The sequence below is a fragment of the Periplaneta americana genome, chromosome 11 (assembly GCF_040183065.1).
Source record: "Periplaneta americana isolate PAMFEO1 chromosome 11, P.americana_PAMFEO1_priV1, whole genome shotgun sequence".
Classification (NCBI taxonomy): Eukaryota; Metazoa; Arthropoda; class Insecta; order Blattodea; family Blattidae; genus Periplaneta; species Periplaneta americana.
The window spans coordinates 84,211,969-84,232,789 of NC_091127.1; the positions used below are offsets into that span (position 1 = coordinate 84,211,969).

Below are 20,821 nucleotides of genomic sequence, written 5' to 3' on the forward strand. Positions count from 1 at the left end.
AACATAGCTAGTAAAAAATTCACATGTTAATGTTAGAAAAAAGCATTGTATTGCACAGTTCTATAGGAAGAATTCCCTAAGGCAAATGTAACATGTTCACTGAACTTCCCTGTTACCGGTAACTGGGGAATACATACAAAAAAACTCATAAAAATAAAGTAATTTATTGTCGAATATGTTCACCGTCGTAATAAAGCGGATGTGTATATTTATCTACAGTTATGTATCGTTTAGCTAACACACTGAAAAAATAGAGCAAATATTAGTAGATTTTTTTAAGAAGCAACTTTGTTATGAATTTTTAACGCATTAAAGTTAGATGAGTTTAAAAACAAACTTTTCCTTCGGTTTATTTCTGTAGTGGCTTTTACCGCTGGAATAAAAGTCAGTCTAGTGTATGCATTATGTCAATTTCAGAATGAAAGGTTTTCCATCACCCTGACCTAAGCATTTATGTAGCATGTATTTGTGACGTCAGTAGAGTATTAATCCATAGGATAGTTTCTGATAAATGGGTATTATAATTTTGATAAAGGGCATTATGACAGACACTGAGATAACGAAAAGAAAAACAACGTAAAACCTCTTGCTACTATTTACTGATATTCAGTTCAAGTCTTTCAATATATTTTATATACCATAATTTCTGACAGGTGGCGCCGTTATTACATTTTCATTAAATTCAGAAAACATAATAGTTATCATCATTATTATCTACTTCCTGAATTGGTTTCTTTAATTTGTGACGTCCTTACTGTTGTGACAATTGTGAACCAACATCAGACATTTATAAGCAGCTAGATCCGCTGATCACACAGTCACATGACGCAAGACCGCCGCTTAAAAGAACACAGGACAAATACAGATTACATAAGTCAATCCCAATCAGAGGGATTTAAATCCAGATCCTCTGAATTTGTAGCCAGAAACCCTACAGGTCTACAGCTTGAGTAAAGGTATAAACATATAAAATAACTTCTTAAACAGATCCTCTTAATTTGTTGTCGAAACCCTACATGCTTACAGCTTGCATAACAGTTTAAAATATGTAAACATAAATTCTTAAGAAAATCCTCTTAATTTGCAGCCGAAACCCTACAGGTCTACAGCTTGCATAACAGTTTAAAACATGTAGACTAAAAATAAATTCTTAAGCAAATCTTCTTAATTTGCAGCCGAAACCCTACAGGCCTACAGCTTGCATAACAGTTTAAAACATGTAGACTAAAAATAAATTCTTAAGCAAATCTTCTTAATTTGCAGCCGAAACCCTACAGGCCTACAGCTTGCATAACAGTTTAAAACATGTAGACTAAAAATAAATTCTTAAGCAAATCCTCTTAATTTGCAGCCGAAACCCTACAGGTCTACAGCTTGCATAACAGTTTAAAACATGTAAGCTAAAAATAAATTCTTAAGCAAATCCTCTTAATTTGCAGCCGAAACCCTACAGGCCTACAGCTTGAATAACAGTTTAAAACTTGTAAAAATAAATTCTTAAGCAGATCCTCTTAATTTGTAGCCGAAACCCTACAGTTCTACAGTTTGCATGACAGTTTAAAACAAGTAAAAATAACTTCTTAATCAAATCCTTTGAATTTGTTGTCACAAATCCCATAGGCCTACAGGTTTCATAACACTACAACACATGTAAAAGTAACTTAAGCAGACCCTACACGGTCAGAAATACTGATCAATTATATGGAATCAATAATATGGCCAGTACGCATCATTATTTTAGGGACTGTGCACAGTCAGTATTTTTGTCAAGTATTAATGTGTTTCATGTTCACTGTACACCGTTTAAAATATATTCATATGAATCAAAAGCATCTCTAGCTACAGTTAAAGCACTATCAGCCTCAAAATGATGTGTTAAACGTACAAGATAGGTTAAAGAGTGGCTTAAAGAGTAAGGAATCGTTCACCTGTGCTGAGGCATATGGACGTAAGGCCAGCAGCTGGCAGGTCGACCTTGGCCCTTCATGGGCTGTCGCGCCACGGATTATTTAAAGACCAGAAAGTTATATTAATTTATATTTTTTTAAGTAAGTATCTTCTTCAGTTCTTTGCGATAATTGGAACGCGTTGATTTTTCTTCTGACATCATTACGGTCTGCGCCAGTAAAATACGGTTCAGTAAAATACGAGTACAACCAGAAGTTTATCAATCTCTAAATTTAGTTATATTCAATTTATGTATGACGAATGGCACAAATCCCATATTTCCGGGAAACTTTCATATTCATCTATACTTAAAATATAGCAAGTACGTAAATATCAATTTTATGGAGAAAAAAAAACGCCATGAAATAAACTGGAGAACAATTTATGTGAATCAGTGAATTAATGCTATTCTCATTTTATATGTATTTCCTATTAGTCATATGTAAATTTTAGCATATTGCTAGTTTAATTAAATATGGAAATTTGAGGCTAGTAAAGTCTGACCTTTTTCAATAATGAACTCCTAGGATAATTTTATTAAGGACTCTTTGCTCATTCACCAGCAATTTCAGAGTTAACTATCACAACAAATGTCAAACAAAAATCAATTGACAAAAGGAAAGATTAAAATACTTTATTGTTCCAGTCTTCGTCGCCCAAAGATGCACGCCACAAAATGGTTAATGATATTCATATTATCTACAGTAATCTCACTAGAGGTTTTGATTTATCTAGAGAAAATCAAAACTCGAGTGGGACTTAATTGACTATTACACGATTAGAAGAAAGTATATAAAGATTAGAAGTAACAAAGTACTCCAATACAATAAAATATTAATTGGCTTATGAAAATACAACTGTCTTCAAATGTATCAACTATCGAACCTAACGATGTCATATCCAGGCCTTGTACACTGATTTCTGACAAATAAGTATTATTATTATTATTATTATTATTATTATTATTATTATTATTATTATTATTATTAGTATTGTACCATCTCAACATTACGCTAGATGGCAGTAGTGTTTTATGATTATGTTTTCTTGTTACCGGTATCAGTTGTGCCAACTATGGAATCATCATTGAACTCTGTGGACTGTTACTAGTCAAGAAGACATTGTTGATTCAGTTTCATTTTTATTAAAATGCAACATTCCACTTCAATTATCCGAATCCCAGTAATCAACGTCACTTGACAGATGATTTTCAATAAATCTTAATATTAAACAATCTCTGATACGTGACTATCCATAATATCATATAGCAGAAGCTATGACATAACCTAACTAATATACACAAGTGTTAGAAAAGTTTTAATTAACGACGATGGCATAAAAAATAAACATGAATAATTTTAAAAGGAATAATTATTGAATGTACAATTTTCAAATTTGAATGTGGTTGGTGGTTCAATTGATGTTATATTGGACGTGTGCGTAATAGAAGTGAACTCGTTGATTTAGGCCTACATGGTGTATTCAACTTATTCAGGATTTCCGAATGAATAATTTTAAAAGGAATAATTATTGAATGTACAATTTTCAAATTTGAATGTGGTTGGTGGTTCAATTGATGTTATATTGGACGTGTGCGTAATAGAAGTGGAACTCGTTGATTTAGGCCTACATGGTGTATTCAACTTATTCAGGATTTCCGAATGGTGCTCTTCATTTATTTGTAAATCGGATTTCAGAAGATGCATAGGTATGATCAGTGATTTTTATTAATCCTTGTTCTTGAATGCCAATGCGAATCATATTTGAAACTGCTGTGCATCGACTGGAGTGATTTGTAATTATATATATTTTTTTTTTGACGTCCAGACCAGCGCAGTTTCAAATGTTGGCAAACAAAGAAACAAATGCTGGGGACGCGATAAAATTAAACAAATGCTAGGGACGCGATAAAATTAAACAAGTGCTAGGGACGCGATAAAATTGTGCGATAAGCAGCCATGATTGGTTGAAATACGTCCTTTCGTACCGTTTTATTGGTCAAAAGTAGTATGACGTAGTAAGAGTGTAATAGTCATTGTAAAACTATCAGACAGTGTAACATCCTCAGCTGGTCGTGTTAATGAGTGTCAAAAGAGTATAGAGCGAAGTTTATTTCATTAAATTAATAAGAGTTTTATAAATTCTGTAATGTACAATGGATTGATGTAATATCCTTATAAACTATTATGTACTGACAGACTGAATGACTAGAACAACCGTGGCTCTTGTTACATTAATGCAGGGAAGGTAGCTGTAATGCGAGTCGGCCACTGCGTGAGCGTTCTGCTCTGGCTTGGAATTGAAGTGCCTTGCGGAGCGAGAGCAGCTCCGGCTGACTAGACTGAGCCGCTCTCATGCCCGGCCATGTCCTAGAATGACACTTATTCGCTTTGTTTCTGTGTTTACGGCTAGGTCCGGTCTGCCTTCTAAGCTTCATACAAGAATGGCATATGACGCTGAATGTTCCGGCAACTCTATTCATCCTTTTAGCCGTGTACAGTTCAAATACAGTATTTTAGCAGGAGGAAATAGGCCACTGAACATTAGCCACTGAAGTTTATTTAGAGGAATAAGTAGTTCTTAAAAAGAGTGCCGCAACGGAAATAATTGTCTGTCATACGAGCTGGCAGTTGAACTTACCTTCCGATAACGTCTCCCAAGATGTATTCGTCATCCAGCTCACGTTCCCTTTGACTCTCAGCAATCCAATACCAAGAATCCTTGTTTTCATTGTTGAGGTCTAGCTCCAATGACGTGCTGCTAGCTTCTACCATTTTCGTGAGTCTCTTCGCAATGCTGAAACAATAAACGAGGAAATATTTTATCAGGTATCGAAAAATTTACTGATGAAGAAATGCATCATTAATCAGTATTAATAACTGAGCACGGTAGAGTAATGTAATTCTCGCCTTGTATTCGGGATGTCCGGGGTTAGAGCCTGATTGCAAATTCGTGGCACCTGTGCGAAAGACGAATTGGTATCCACTTACATGGACTCGCCCAAGAGTCTCGCTGGGCGGTGTTTGAACAGTACGCTCTATGTGTAAGCAGTCGCCCGCACACACAGAACCCCCCACCCCGAAGCCTCAGAAAGAAGTTCGCGCATGTTGGTGCCACGAGTTTGCGATCGGGCTACAAGGGACCGGCTATCCGTATTTGGGTTTTTCGTGGTTTCCCAAATATCTCAGACGAATGTTGAGGCTGAGATAGTACCAATTTAAGAGACATGGCTCAACTCATTCGTAATCTTGTAGAAATTTCCCCCTGGAGTTCCGAGATGAAACGTCTGAAATTCGAATGATCTTTCCTATTCCATTAGAAACTCATTGAATGGAACAATAAGCAGTAAAATGTAGTTTTGTAATAAGCTTTTAATTTAATTCAGCTCGGATTAAGATATCAAGTCCCTTTGCAGCATACATCGACTGACAAGATTGGATACGAACACTAGTAGGATGACCGCATAATTTTCTCAAAAAAGACCGCAGTCAGAGATTTCACTTTCATAAATTCTGGTCGTGAGTGCTGGCATTCAAAGCCAGACAATCTAAATAGAAAGAAATATCATACCAAAAGCTGTATTGGTGGGGCTGTATGAAATGTGATATAAGAGCGACACTAGTACCTATTATCTCTTCATGTTTCTGAATAACTGATGTAAACGAAAGGCAATGTAGGCATCGGATTGCGATCGAATTCTGTGTCGCTAGAATTGGTACAACAGCTGTTGGCGTTTGCAACCCATCAGAAACTCAGTCATAACCCACGCCTCAACGGATATTACAGGATTGCTACTTTAGAAGTAGAATGTTATTTCTGAGCTGCTGATGTAGACAGTATTATCTGCGCACAGTTCGAGTAGACTACTACAAAATTATTTATATGTATAATAAAGTCATTTCTGGATTAACATACTAATTCGTAATGTTGATATGTCAAATCAGATATTTCGTAATATAACTCACGAATGATATACAGGAACATCATTTTATTTTACTTCAATTTTTATTGTACATGAGTTTTTTAATGTACTTCACTCCCAACCCTTCCACTAATGAAGTTCAACCGTCCTCCACACAGAACCAAGGCCGCATATGCAGTCAAAGTCACCTTACTGTAATAGTATTGAGTTAGTGAGTATAGTACGTTCCAGAAATATGCTCGCGTTTTCCAGTGGCGAAAGAGCTTTCAATATTGAATCATATTTTCGCACAGATACTGTGCGTCCGTTTGCTTACGTCGCATCCCGGTTTCCACCACCTGCTTCTGCTCGCCCCTCTGTAAAGGCTGTGGATGGGTTGTCTTAGCTCTTTTCTGAAAACATTTTCTGTTAGGAATTGGACGTCTACGTAATATTATATAACTGTTTAAAATAACTTAAATAAAAGGGCCTCATTAATTAATTAACTGTCACATATCTATGATCCTGCGACATAACCACTTGAACGGACAGTAGATAGCATGTCTGAGTAATTTTATCTTTTCAGATCGGGCAGAAGTGAAGATTGAATTTACAGTACGTAAGGTACTCTTTTATAGAGTAGGTAAAGAATTATTTCAACATAAGTTATTGGTACGAAGGAAGAAACTGGAAATTGGAATTAGGTACAATATTCTACAGTACGATAATATGCACAAAAGGACTGAAGTCTGTATCGAAATGAACGGCCACCATTTTCATAAATGTGTTTAAATATCCATATTATGATTATTTTTCAATTTACATTCATTCTCTATATTGTACGCTAATGTCTGTAGACAGTATAATATACACTCCATAATGAATACATCCGAATGGATAGCTCAGTTCGTGAGTAAAAACACTTATTGTTAATAAAGTACTGTATTTTGATAAAAATAAAAACCTAATTAAAATTATCAAACTCAAAATCGTGATATTTCCAAGTTTACGTAAATGGATAAACTATTTTTCTCCCCTCCTATGTAGCCGTAGATAAGCAAAGTGAAATAGCTACTGATAATACACACTACACCAGATAGCTGCGTGGACTATCGTCTACCTAGCAGGCCTACATCATTCCGACGTACCTTTCCGGCGAGCTGATAGACGGCTCTCCCGCTCCAAAGGAGCGGCCGCGCTCAATGAGAGCCGTTTGTGCAGGCCTGCCTTAGATAGAGCTTATATGGAGCCACGGCACAAGATGTTAACAAGCAGGGACATACGAGTATTTTATATTATAATAATGTTGGAATTACATAGTGGTCACGTTGTCATTAAATATCTAGCTAATGTAGAACGTCTACTATGATGCACATGTCTCTGAATTTTGTATTAGTTTTTTCATTCAGTTGTTCCCTTCTTCACCTCACTTAGTTTCCTTCTACCAATCACAGCTCACTAATCTCACAACATGACTTCCCAAACAACATGGCACTTCTTGTCCTCCAATGCGCTTTATATAAATTGAATTTTGTAATTTTTCTGTGCTTTTGTTTACACTTATTAGCCTACTTTCAAGTGCAATGAAAGTTCAGCATCTTATTTTAATTAAGGATGTTTTCCAGACCTGCGTGCAAAATATGAGTAACTTACCGCGAAGTAGAGATAAATGAGGAAGCATGTATATTTTTCTCTTTAGAAAAATTACACATTTCGATAATAAAAATTTCACTATAACTAAGTAATTTCAAAGGTCTCTAGGACTTCGTTATAATTACTGGTACCGTATTTTACCATTACAATTACAACCATTATTTTATTATTTAAACGTGGTAAGTAAGTAGATTGTGATGAATTTAATATTCCTGTTTTGATTTGATGAACTGCATACTTTCGTGCGTGAGCAAAACATGAAATCCAAACTTGAAGCTCCGACGAATTCGCTCGCGTGCTACTGATTCGCCTACAGCTCATTGCCAGCCTTCACTTCCAAACATCTGACCTGTAATCTTCCAACCTTCTGAGCAATAATCAAGTTCTTGACTTACAATCCCTCTTAATTAAAGCTCGCGGACACGTTTCTTTAAGAATTACTGAAATGCGGGACACTACGGCATTACAGTTAGACGTGAATATTGAAGGCTGAATAACTCTCTCTAAAAGCAATAGATGTAACTTTATCCCAAACCTTATGCAATCACTTGTGAATAAAGAGAAGAAAGCTGACATTAAATGCATATTAATATTAAAAACATCCGTAGATACACATGCTGTTATTATATTTTCCCTGTGATTCCAGCAACAAATACAAGACAGGAAGTGAAGATTCATCCCTTTTCCAGAGGCACTGGGTGTGCCCTTGTCTTATGTTTGTCTGTCTTATCTGTAGTCATAGTTTTGCGCCATAATAGCCACATGACGAGAGAATGCTGCACGTGATACTGCAAGAGTACCTAATTATGAAAAATAATACTAAGTTACATAAATTTTTACAAAATAAGATTATAATGGTAGTGATTAAAAATCATGTTTGTAAACATTAAGTCGCAAATGAACTGAACAAGGATCTTAACAGAAGATTTTTATCGTGACAATCCCATATCAAAATGCTGATTCAGCTATACCAGCCCAGGTTCATGCAGCAGTAGCAGTACTAGTAGTACCTAGGTTTTATTTTGCCTGGCAGAGTTAATGATATAAGGCCTTCTCTTCCACTCAACCAGGTTTCAATAATATACATGAAATACAAAATTATGTGATAGATTCCAAAAACAACACAAAAGAAGATACCTTAGAAATTATATAAAATATAGGCCTAGTAGAAAATTACAAATAGTCAAGATCAGTTACATAATATGCGGACAATATAAAACAAAGTAGAAAATTACATATAATCAAAATCAGTTACATAACATAAAGGATATATATACACACAATTTATAACATCTAAAATGCTCGAGATAAATTCGACGATTTCACTTGAGATATAGTACACAGTTGCCGCGAAACGAGGTGCCCCGGGTTCGATTCCCGGTCGGGGCAAGTTACCTGGTTGAGGTTTTTTTCGGGGTTTTCCCTCAACCCAATACAAGCAAATGCTGGGTAACTTTCGGTGCTGGACCCCGGACTCATTTCACCGGCATTATCACCTTCATTTCATTCAGACGCTAAATAACCTAGATGTTGATAAAGCGTCATAAAATAACCCAATAAAATAAAACAATAAAAAATTGTATACAGTTAATATGCAATAGGAAAATACATGTGGGTTACAAGACATAAAATGTTGAATAGCAAAATCGTACTAAATGGCATACAGATACAAATGATTAAGTAATATATCAAGATAATAAAAAAGGGGGGAAAAAGAGAGAGGAGAAAAAATAACAACTTGGTCATTTAAGACTATTCAGAAACTTCCGCAAGAGTCTAGTTCTGTTCAATAAAAGCATTTCCAAGTAGAGTGTATTTAAAAGATTTAGACTCCGACTGCTCCTGATTTCCTGTGACAAGGAATTCCAGGAACGAGCTGTATGTATTGTGAAGGAAGCAGAGTAGAGACATGTTTGATGAAATGGAATTCATAGAACAAGATTATGCTGTGAAAGTGTATCACGACTATGGTGGGATGCTAAAAATGTGAAGCGAGGAACTAGGTAAATAAGCGTAAACTTATAGGCAGGAAAAGTAACCGTGTGAATGGTGGCCTGTCTAGGAGAAGTAAACTCTCTGGTCCTCCATGTTTGAGAATATGCAACAAGTCAGTAACCTCTCCGATTTAAGAAAGCATTCATCACTAAAGTCCTGCGTTTGGTTACCCAAAACCTCCGAGCAACGCGCAACAGTGTAGGTATGTATGATTATAGCGCTGTATACACACTTCAGGTCTGATGTTCAGCGAACCGTGTCAAAACAGAAAAAAACTAGACGTTGGAAATAAATGTTCCAACAGGAGAATTTGGTAACGAGCACTTCATTAGCAAACAATAAAACGAAAAACGAATTTTATCAGAAAAAATGAATTTTTTTTCAAACACCTTAAATGTTTACAATCACTCGTTGTAATGTATAAAGACTCATAAAGCAAAGTAGTTAATGTAAATAATTTTGTTTTATTGTGATTTATTGTATTATTGTAGTTTCCATCATTTATTTATGCATTTCTTTATAGATGTGTACATGCATAGGATGTGTCCAGTTAGAACGTTCACGTGTGTAACAAGTAGGCCTATTCATAACTAATTTCTGTAACCTGGCATTAGGGACGGTAGTACCTGGAGACAAAACAACCTACAAACACTTCTAAATGAACAGAAGTTGGAACATCAGAGCCGAAATATATTATAATTATATATTTCAATTTTAACTCAGTCTTATTTGTGAATATTCAAATTTAAATTAGTTCAATAAATTATCGTATTGTTTACTTCTAAACTTATTTCGCTTTGATAAAATATACCTATTTATTATAAAATTTCAATTTAAATATTTAAAGCTATGTATATATACGAAAAATTATAAGCATTGACTTTTACTTTTTGGGTGAAAAATATATTGTGAAACAAAAAATTAGGCCTATCTAGAATCTAGATGCGTTTTACTTATTGTGAGAAAAATCCTTTGTTGTCCATAACATGCCTTTAGTCGCCCTCGGTGGCACAGTTGGTATGGCGCTGGCCTTCTGTGCCCGAGGTTGCGGGTTCGATCCCGGCCCAGGTCGATGGCATTTAAATGTGCTTATATGCGACAGGCTCATGTCATTAGATTTAGTGGCATGTAAAAGAACTCCAGCGGGACAAAATTCCGGCACACCGGCGACGCTGATATAACCTCTGCAGTTGCGAGCGTCGTTAAATAAAACATGAGTAGTAAGAAGATGATGGTCACGTGACAGGCTGGGAGGCTGGGAGGGGCGTGGCCAAAGGAGGGCTGGGGAAGGGGGCGTGACCAAATGAGGGATAGGGGAAACGGGGTGTGGCCAAAGGAGGGATAGGGGAAAGGGGGCGTGGCCAAAGGAGGGATAAGGGGACCTGGTTTGTGATTGCTGAATGGGTATTTGCCAGCGAGCGGTGTGGGAAAGATATTGACGAGTGAGCATGGAAAGAATGTTGAAATGAAGTGAAAGCTGTGTTACATAAGTTTCAAGGTCCATTGTTTGTTAAGTTGAAAGTGAAAGCTCTTGTTACATAAGTGCCAAGGTAAATCACTCGATATGCGTGGATGTTTCGAATACACATGTTCCTATAGGTCTTATTTGACACTTGTATTATTTTTTTCGACCACCGCCTGTTCCCTGGCCAGTTGAAAATAATTTTCTGTTGTGAAATATTTATGAGTATGTATTACGCAGTCGGTTTAGCCATCTGTGTCAGAGGTGAATCCCGCACGTGGAAGTGAAAGTGAGTCCTCGACTATATGACATTGACTGGACATGGCTGTCTGAAGCACCCAACCAGTTCACCGTAGTTGAAAGAGAAAGTGTATCACCTTGGTGGAAGTAAAACTATGCATCAAATCGAATTCAAAAAATATGAAATAGCGGAATGGTGAGTAGAAATAAATAAAATTACTCAAATATGTGGAGAAAACTTAATTCTCACTTCAAAAATTACCTATGATTACTAGAAGTGAATAAAATGTACAGCATAATAACAATGAAGAAAACTCACTTCAACAGTCACCTGGTTGCTGTATTTATAGAGGCATAAATACATAAAGTTAACATTATTTATACTCTATCTATGGCAGGAAATAAAATCTTTTGAGCTAACTCCCAACAGGGAATGATTACTAGAAGTGAATAAAATGTGTAACATAATAACAATGGAGAAAACTCACTTCAACAGTCACCTGGTTGCTGTATTTAAAGAGGCATAAATACATAAAGTTAGCATGATTTATACTCTATCTATGGCCGGAAGTAAAAATCTTTTACCTGATTCCAGACATTCGCGGAGCGGACTGTAATTTCTCACATCAGTTGTTAAAAGTACAAAGGGATATACATAAAAAGACTTGGACTTTTCAAGATAGATTGACGCATAACCACAGTCAGAGGAAAGGTTTCAGTAAGGCAGTAAAATCTTTCACCTTACTCCTTCCGCAGAAAATTTAATAATAATAATAATAATAATAATAATAATAATAATAATAATAATAATAATAATAATAATAATAATAAATCCTTTTCCAAAAATAAATGGTGTTTACATTTATAATTACACGTCGTGATGCATAGATCTAACGCATGATTCTTATCAAAGTGCACATCATTAATTACATTAATCAGTGCATCACATTCAGTTTTTAATCATTTAACTAGATTGTGGGCTTATTTTCATTTAATTGTTGTAATTACATGACGTTCCTGCACTTATAATTTACCCATACTATTCGTTTCCCATGTTTCTTAAAATAATATTTATGTACCTAATTTCATCTTAATTTATTTTATTTACATAAACAGTGATGCAGAATCGAGAGAGTTTGAGACTCGCATTGAGGAGGTCACGGGTTCAAATTCTGTGGCCGACCATAAAGACAACTGCCAAATTGGAAATTTACATGTCATGATTCATCACCACCTCAATTGCCAATACGATAAACATTAATCAAAATCTATAATTAGTTACATGAACACAAGCCATCTATGCAAAAGGATAAGACAGGTTGACTTTCATGATAACAGTTCCAGAGATTCAAAGAATGCCGTTTAACATGTCTGTTTCGTGTGCTCATTTAATAACTGACGGAGTAGCTCAATTGGTAGAGCATTCGCAGTGCATCACATTCAGTTTTTTTTAATCATTTAACTAGATTGTGGGCTTATTTTCATTTAATTGTTGTAATTACATGACGTTCCTGCGCTCATAATTTACCCATACTATTCGTTTCCCATGTCGCTGTAAAAACAACTCAATACGAAAATGACTCCATCTATTCCATGGCGGAAACATAGTAAAGGTGTGGGACTGCGCATGCTGTTGCGATAGCGGCCGAGGCGTGTGACGTCATCTTTACTGCAGACAGCGATCGCAGCTCATTGCGTTGAGTACATTTTCTTTAATAAACCTAACTAGACATTAATTACAATACATAATTTGAACTGATTGTTGCCAATGTTATTCATATCCTTTTCATTGTGCGTTTAAGTTCATGTACTCTTTAAAAGAGTTATGAATAAAATTTAAAAAACAAATAAAAAATTAACAGTAACAGCTTAAAAGTCGCTCCCTCAAATCTGCCATCCTAGGCAGCTGCTTAGTCTGCCGAGGCCTAAATACGCCCCTGATTGCATGTAGGCTACTGTACCTATTAACTTTCTTTTACTTCAGCGCAACAGGAGCATCCAGCACTAATGTAACAATGGAAAATCGCGGAGCCACTGAGTCTACTGTCACAGAGGAATGCCAAATACTAATACAAAGAATTCAAGAATTAGAAGAGAAGAATTACTCTCTAGAAACGAGGATTAAGGAATTGACAGCTGCCAACAGGAAACATGAAGAAGACAAAAGAAAATTATATTAGGATTTAATTTCATTGAAAAACATTAGACAAACAGAAGTTAAATCTAAAGTGGCTGAAATTTTGAAACCATTTTTCACTATTGGGCAAATTTATGCTCTTTTGAATAAAACACGTAGGGTGAAATGGTCTGTACAAGATTACGGTACTGCAATAACACTTCGAAACCTAAGTCCAAAAACATACCGATACTTAAGAACAAAATTAAATTACCCGTTACCTGATTTGTCAACTCTGAGAAAATGGGCAGTAAAACAATTATCGCTTGAGGAAGGTGTACTTCATGATGTCTTAAAATTAATGAAGGCGAGAGCTACAAATATGTCGGAGTTAGATCGTGTAACAGTATTAGCATTGGATGAAATGTATTTAAATGAGGAGGTTTCTTTTGACAGTAGGGAAGAACAAATAATTGGACCTCATAAGGCAGTGCAGGTTGTTTTTGCACGTGGTTTGTTTGCAAGGTGGAAGCAGCCCGTATACTATAAATATGAACAGACAATGACACAAGAAATCCTAACAGACATAATTTGCCAGTTAGAAGGCAGTGGTTTTCAAGTTGTGGCCACAGTTAGCGATTTAGGTGGAAGTAACAGAAAATTGTGGCGTGATTTGAAAATTTCTACCAAACTAAATTGCAGTTTTCCTAATCCAAATGATTCAACTCGAGAAATATTTGTTTTTTCAGACGCTCCACATTTATTGAAATTACACAGGAATCACTTTCTAGATCATGGTTTCAACTTGAACGGATTGAACATTTCATCAGAACCAATTCATGAACTTTTACGTGCATCCTCGTCCTCTGATACAAAATTAGCTTACAAGTTAACTCCTTTACACTAAAGTGTCCGTGGTACCCAAAGACAAAAAGTTAGTTTGGCAGCACAATTATTTTCCAACAGAGTTGCAAAGGCCTTGAAATGGTGTGGTGAAAACGAGCTGTTGAGATCAAATGAATGGAATGAAACTTCAAAGGCAATAAAATTAACTAATGTTTGGTTTGATTTATTTAATACCGTTTCTAAATTCGGTACCCACCGTGGGCTGCATAGTTACGGAATAAACCTTCAAGATCAGAATATTATACTCTCAGAAATGAATGACTTCGTGACCACAGTTAAAGTAGGAGAAGCAAACAGGACATTACCTTATCAGGAGAGGATTCTAATAAATAATAAATCATTAACATTTTTGTATGAGGCAATGAGGTACAAGTACAAAATTGAATACATCATCACAAGAAAACTTAACCAAGATCTGGTAGAAAACTTTTTTTCGGAAATTAGAAGCATGGGTAGAACAAACGATCATCCCTCTGCTTTAGATTTTAAACATACACTGAAGTGGTACATACTAGGTCGAAATCCATTACCTCAGTTTTGTGAGAACAAAAACACCTCCGATTTGCTTTCGGAAGAAGAGGCATTAATAGTGGGTCCTAGTACAAGCCAATCAGAAGTCAATGATAATCTGCAGAAAGAACTATGTGCAACAGCAGAATTTCTTAAAGGCATTCTGAAACCGGTTAAATTTACCAACGATCGAGATCCTGAAGAAAATATAGGTCTCCCAGAAAAAATATATGAAATCTCTGCAAGACAGCGGATATCCCAGGAAGGATTAAAATATATTGCAGGATATGCTGCATCAAAACATATGGAGCAATACCCGAATCTTGGAATTCCCACAAAATTGTCAACTTCTGCTAATCAAAAAGACTGGATTACTACAGTGTCCCGTGGAAACTTTATTCTCCCTTCTAAGGATCTGCAATTGGTTGCCATGCTTGTTGACAGTATATTCTCAGATGTGCACGGAGATTCTGTTTCTCGTGAGAAATTTATAATAAAAAAGACTGTAAATTTGATTAATTCTGCCATGAAAAACGAAGCAGAAATCAGTTCTCCTCTTCCGCCAGAAGTAAATACGACATTGGTTAGAACAAAAACATTTATTAGAATTAAAGAAATTAATAAAATAATAAAAATGTCTGGAATTTCAAAGAGAAATGTTATAAAGAAAATGAAAAAGATTGCATAAGAATTAGTATTTACTTAAGAGTGGGATTTATAATGGTGAAATTATATTATGTCGTGTGTGGAATAATAAGGTAAATAATGTAGTAGACTATATTATTTCTCCAATAGCCTGAATATATAAAAATATTTGTTTACTATAATGACAAATTATTCCAAGAAATTCATATACATATGTTAATGAAGGTTCAAAAGTATTTGAATTCATGTACAAAATAATGTATGTTATAAATAACTGTATAGATCTAAGTATGTATATATTTATTACACATTGTATTGTAATTATTATAAAACCACGTGTATATTACAGAAGGCAATATTATTAATGACACACTGCCATATCACATTGTTTCTTGAAACTTGAGTTTAATATGTAATGGATCATAATTTTATTACGTTATCATTTCAAGGAAGTTCCTGTTGTACTTGAATTCGTGTGTAGTATAATGTGTGTGATATATGGGCCTAATTTTGTGCATATTTGTAGCATAATGTATTATAATTATAAAAGTACGTGTATATTAAAGAAGGCAATTATTAACGTTGCACTACCATATTACATTATTTCTTGACTCTTGAATTAAATTTATTGATCTCTATTTTATAATGTTATCACTTCAAGGTAGACCCTATTATATATACTGTCAATATTTACTGAATACACAAACAATGATTTTTATTTATGCATTTAAATCTATGGACGCAGATCTAACCATCAACAATCTGTTATGTTGACTGTGTCATTCGAGTGCGGCCTGCAGTAAAGGTGACGTCATGCGCAGACTGAACGAAAACACGCACAGCTTGTCCCACACCTCTACTATGTTTCCACCATGATCTATTCAATGTGGCCTTGCACAACAAACAGGGAATATTATCCATTTAACACTATTGTTATATGATATAATTAGTACAATAATTCATGCAAGGTGTCATTAAATGGATCATTGAATATATATACGCACTTAAAGAGGAAGTACCAGTTTCCTCCCGCGAAGGAGATAAATTGTGTAACGTCATCACATCGATTGTTAAAAGTACAATACAATAATTAATACAAGGTTTCATTAAATGGAAAATACTATCACTATTAATGATTAATTAATACAATTTGTTAAAACTACAATACAATAATTAATGCAAGGTTTCATTAAATGGAAAATACTATCAGCATTAATGATTAATTAATACAATAATTAATGCAAGGTTTCATTAAATGGAAAATACTATCAGCATTAATGATTAATTAATACAATAAAACTAATGCCAGGTTTCATTAAGGATCTACCTGCCGCGAGTCAACAATCTATAGTGCATGCAAGTAAACTTATTGTATCGGGTCCAAAGTCTCGAAGCCTGCTTATAAGTGAATCTAACATTGAAACATACGATTAGCTGTGTGTCTTTTAATGTTGCAATACTCTATCAGTCATCTCACGTTACAATAAGCTCAGTGATAGTATGTGAAAACTACATCACAATAATTCTCGTTATATTTAATATGGTATTTTAGTTAAATATAAAAAAGAAGCGGATCAAATTCTCCCTGTTGGCTTAAAATATAAGTCTTTAAATGGAAATTATTGAATTATAAATATATTATGATACACAACCGAGAGAGTTTGAGATTCGCTTCCGGGATATCAATGGATAATATTCCCTATTTGTTGTGCAAGGCCACATTGAATAGATGGAGTCATTTTCGTAATGAGTTGTTTTTACAGCGACATGGGAAACGAATAGTATGGGTAAATTATGAGCGCAGGAACGTCATGTAATTACAACAATTAAATGAAAATAAGCCCACAATCTAGTTAAATGATTAAAAAAAACTGAATGTGATGCACTGCGAATGCTCTACCAATTGAGCTACTCCGTCAGTTATTAAATGAGCACACGAAACAGACATGTTAAACGGCATTCTTTGAATCTCTGGAACTGTTATCATGAAAGTCAACCTGTCTTATCCTTTTGCATAGATGGCTTGTGTTCATGTAACTAATTATAGATTTTGATTAATGTTTATCGTATTGGCAATTGAGGTGGTGATGAATCATGACATGTAAATTTCCAATTTGGCAGTTGTCTTTATGGTCGGCCACAGAATTTGAACCCGTGACCTCCTCAATGCGAGTCTCAAACTCTCTCGATTCTGCATCACTGTTTATGTAAATAAAATAAATTAAGATGAAATTAGGTACATAAATATTATTTTAAGAAACATGGGAAACGAATAGTATGGGTAAATTATAAGTGCAGGAACGTCATGTAATTACAACAATTAAATGAAAATAAGCCCACAATCTAGTTAAATGATTAAAAACTGAATGTGATGCACTGATTAATGTAATTAATGATGTGCACTTTGATAAGAATCATGCGTTAGATCTATGCATCACGACGTGTAATTATAAATGTAAACACCATTTATTTTTGGAAAAGGATTTATTATTATTATTATTATTATTATTATTATTATTATTATTATTATTATTATTATTATTATTATTATTATTATTAAATTTTCTGCGGAAGGAGTAAGGTGAAAGATTTTACTGCCTTACTGAAACCTTTCCTCTGACTGTGGTTATGCGTCAATCTATCTTGAAAAGTCCAAGTCTTTTTATGTATATCCCTTTGTACTTTTAACAACTGATGTGAGAAATTACAGTCCGCTCCGCGAATGTCTGGAATCAGGTAAAAGATTTTTACTTCCGGCCATAGATAGAGTATAAATCATGCTAACTTTATGTATTTATGCCTCTTTAAATACAGCAACCAGGTGACTGTTGAAGTGAGTTTTCTTCATTGTTATTATCCTGTACATTTTATTCACTTCTAATAATCATAGGTAATTTTTGAAGTGAGAATTAAGTTTTCTCCACATATTTGAGTAATTTTATTTATTTCTACTCACCATTCCGCTATTTCATATTTTTTGAATTCGATTTGATGCATAGTTTTACTTCCACCAAGGTGATACACTTTCTCTTTCAACTACGGTGAACTGGTTGGGTGCTTCAGACAGCCATGTCCAGTCAATGTCATATAGTCGAGGACTCACTTTCACTTCCACGTGCGGATTCACCTCTGACACAGATGGCTAAACCGACTGCGTAATACATACTCATACATATTTCACAACAGAAAATTATTTTCAACTGGCCAGGGAACAGGCGGTGGTCGAAAAAAATAATACAAGTGTCAAATAAGACCTATAGGAACATGTGTATTCGAAACATCCACGCATATCGAGTGATTTACCTTGGCACTTACGTAACAAGAGCTTTCACTTTCAACTTAACAAACAATGGACCTTGAAACTTATGTAACACAGCTTTCACTTCATTTCAACATTCTCTCCATGCTCACTCGTCAATCTCTTTCCCACACCGCTCGCTGGCAAATACCCATTCACCAATCACAAACCAGCTCCCCTTATTCCTCCTTTGGCCACGCCCTCTTTCCCCTATCCCTCCTTTGGCCACACCCCGTTTCCCCTATCCCTCATTTGGTCACGCCCCCTTCCCCAGCCCTCCTTTGGCCACGCCCCTCCCAGCCTCCCATCATCTTCTTACTACTAACGTGATTTAAAAAAAAACATGCCTTTAAATAAAAATTTTATTTGCTATTATACAGAACAGTATATTTTGTACGTGAGTAGCATTCTCATTGTTCAGTGTCTATACTCCCTATACGAATAAGCAGAACGGAGCGGATACACGAGTCAGACCCCTCCTTTGCAAGGGAAGATAATATGATCCATGTGCGTCTAACTTGTACTCAAAGTAACCAAACGCAGGACTCTATTCATCACATCAAAGGAAATAGTCCTGTGTTGCTCTCGAAACGGGAATAATAGTATATTATGAAAGAAGTTACTAACGTTATAGGCTTACTTTATACCACGAGTCACGAGTTTATTAAATTTTGACGAGTGCAAGAACTTTATAACATAAACGTGTTTCATATGTTTTTTTTATACACAGCATTATGAAACAATTAATAAAAATAACATCGAATAATATCTATGAAGAAATGAGTTGCTATGACAACAATAATGCAAGTTATTAAAATATATTATAGCACGGCAAATCGTTTCGTAATATTAATTTTACGTGCAATTTATACCGTCATAATAGAAGTCGTGGCATGGTAATATTTTACGACTCTGGTATAATAATGTGGCATTTTATGCACGATTTTGACTAATGATAAAGACTGTTTATAATGCTGGAGTATAAAAAATGCGAATACTGGCTGTAGATAATATGACAAACTACAGTACAAAGAGAGCGAAGGTATCATAATATTAGTAGTTATAACTAGGTAGAATTTAGAACGCTGAGTTTCTACAGTGCTGTTATCATACTAGTATAGATAATCCTAAGCACACTTTTGTAATTTTACTAGGGGGCGTCTACGGGTATTATAATTAAAGATAAGTGTAACCTAATATGAGACTCCAACACCGCACAAAAATGCTTCGTGCTCAGTGACTAGCGTTCAGTTCACAAACATAAGCTCTATACAATCTATGTTTATGAAGAGATTTCGTGTTCCTTAGAGTTTACCTATATTCCTGGGTTATCTTTTATTTTAATTTCATTTATTGTACTGTGTGACACAGAAGTCAGTTGACAAATGGGAAACATTACTAAAACTGAAAATAATTATTGTACAACATAACATAATGATGTGTTCCCTCCAAGATGTCTGTAACCTGAGTGACCTCTTTCATTTGTACTGTTACGTTGGCAGTACATATGCCCCTGTTGTTCCGCTAGAATTCTCCACATTTTGTCTCATCAGTTTTCCTGAATTAGTTGTTGTGGAATACGTAAAATGAATATAGTACATAAATTGAAGTAGGCTATGATACGGTAAACAACAATGCTGCAGGTTAAGGAAGATAACATTGTTGATTATGTATGTTTTTAGTTGTGATATTGATACTGTTTTCATTGAAAATTGAAGAGATCATGCTGATTTCTGAACAGCGAGTGGAACTATTGTCGCGTCGCCGTTATTTCCGATGTGACTCCTCCCCTTTGCTTAGCCTACGCTTTAAGATGTGAAGGCTCTATAAAGTCTCAGTAGGTAGTATAATTCACCACCGTTAAACATTATCATGTCGTAGCTCCTATGATAATAAATCAAACGTACTGTAATTGAGCAAATAATTGAGCGGCAAATAATGACCTCGTGTGCTTTCTGCGAATGCCAACGAAAGAACAAAAATGGCAGGCGATCATATTAAGTATTTATCGAGCCTTAAGAAGTGCATAACGTCATCAGCAGCGAATGATAAGACGCACACGTTTAAATGTAGCCTACTTGCAACGTGATTGGCTGCAGGAAATAAGAGCGACGTAACTATAGTATTGCTCTGTTACAACAATCACAA

The 20,821-nt window shown here is 35.1% G+C and overlaps 1 protein-coding gene across 2 annotated transcripts in view; it reads right to left on the reverse strand.

Annotated features, from left to right (window-relative positions):
* LOC138709164 (calcium/calmodulin-dependent protein kinase type IV-like) overlaps positions 1-20,821 on the reverse strand; it is a 581,667-nt gene that overhangs the window by 502,717 nt on the left and 58,129 nt on the right. For both annotated transcript variants that reach the window (XM_069839721.1, XM_069839720.1), the window contains exon 2: positions 4,588-4,743. In XM_069839721.1, the coding sequence (XP_069695822.1) occupies positions 4,588-4,721 (134 nt within the window). In that variant the 5' untranslated portion in view covers positions 4,722-4,743. The remainder of the gene's footprint in view (positions 1-4,587; positions 4,744-20,821) is intronic.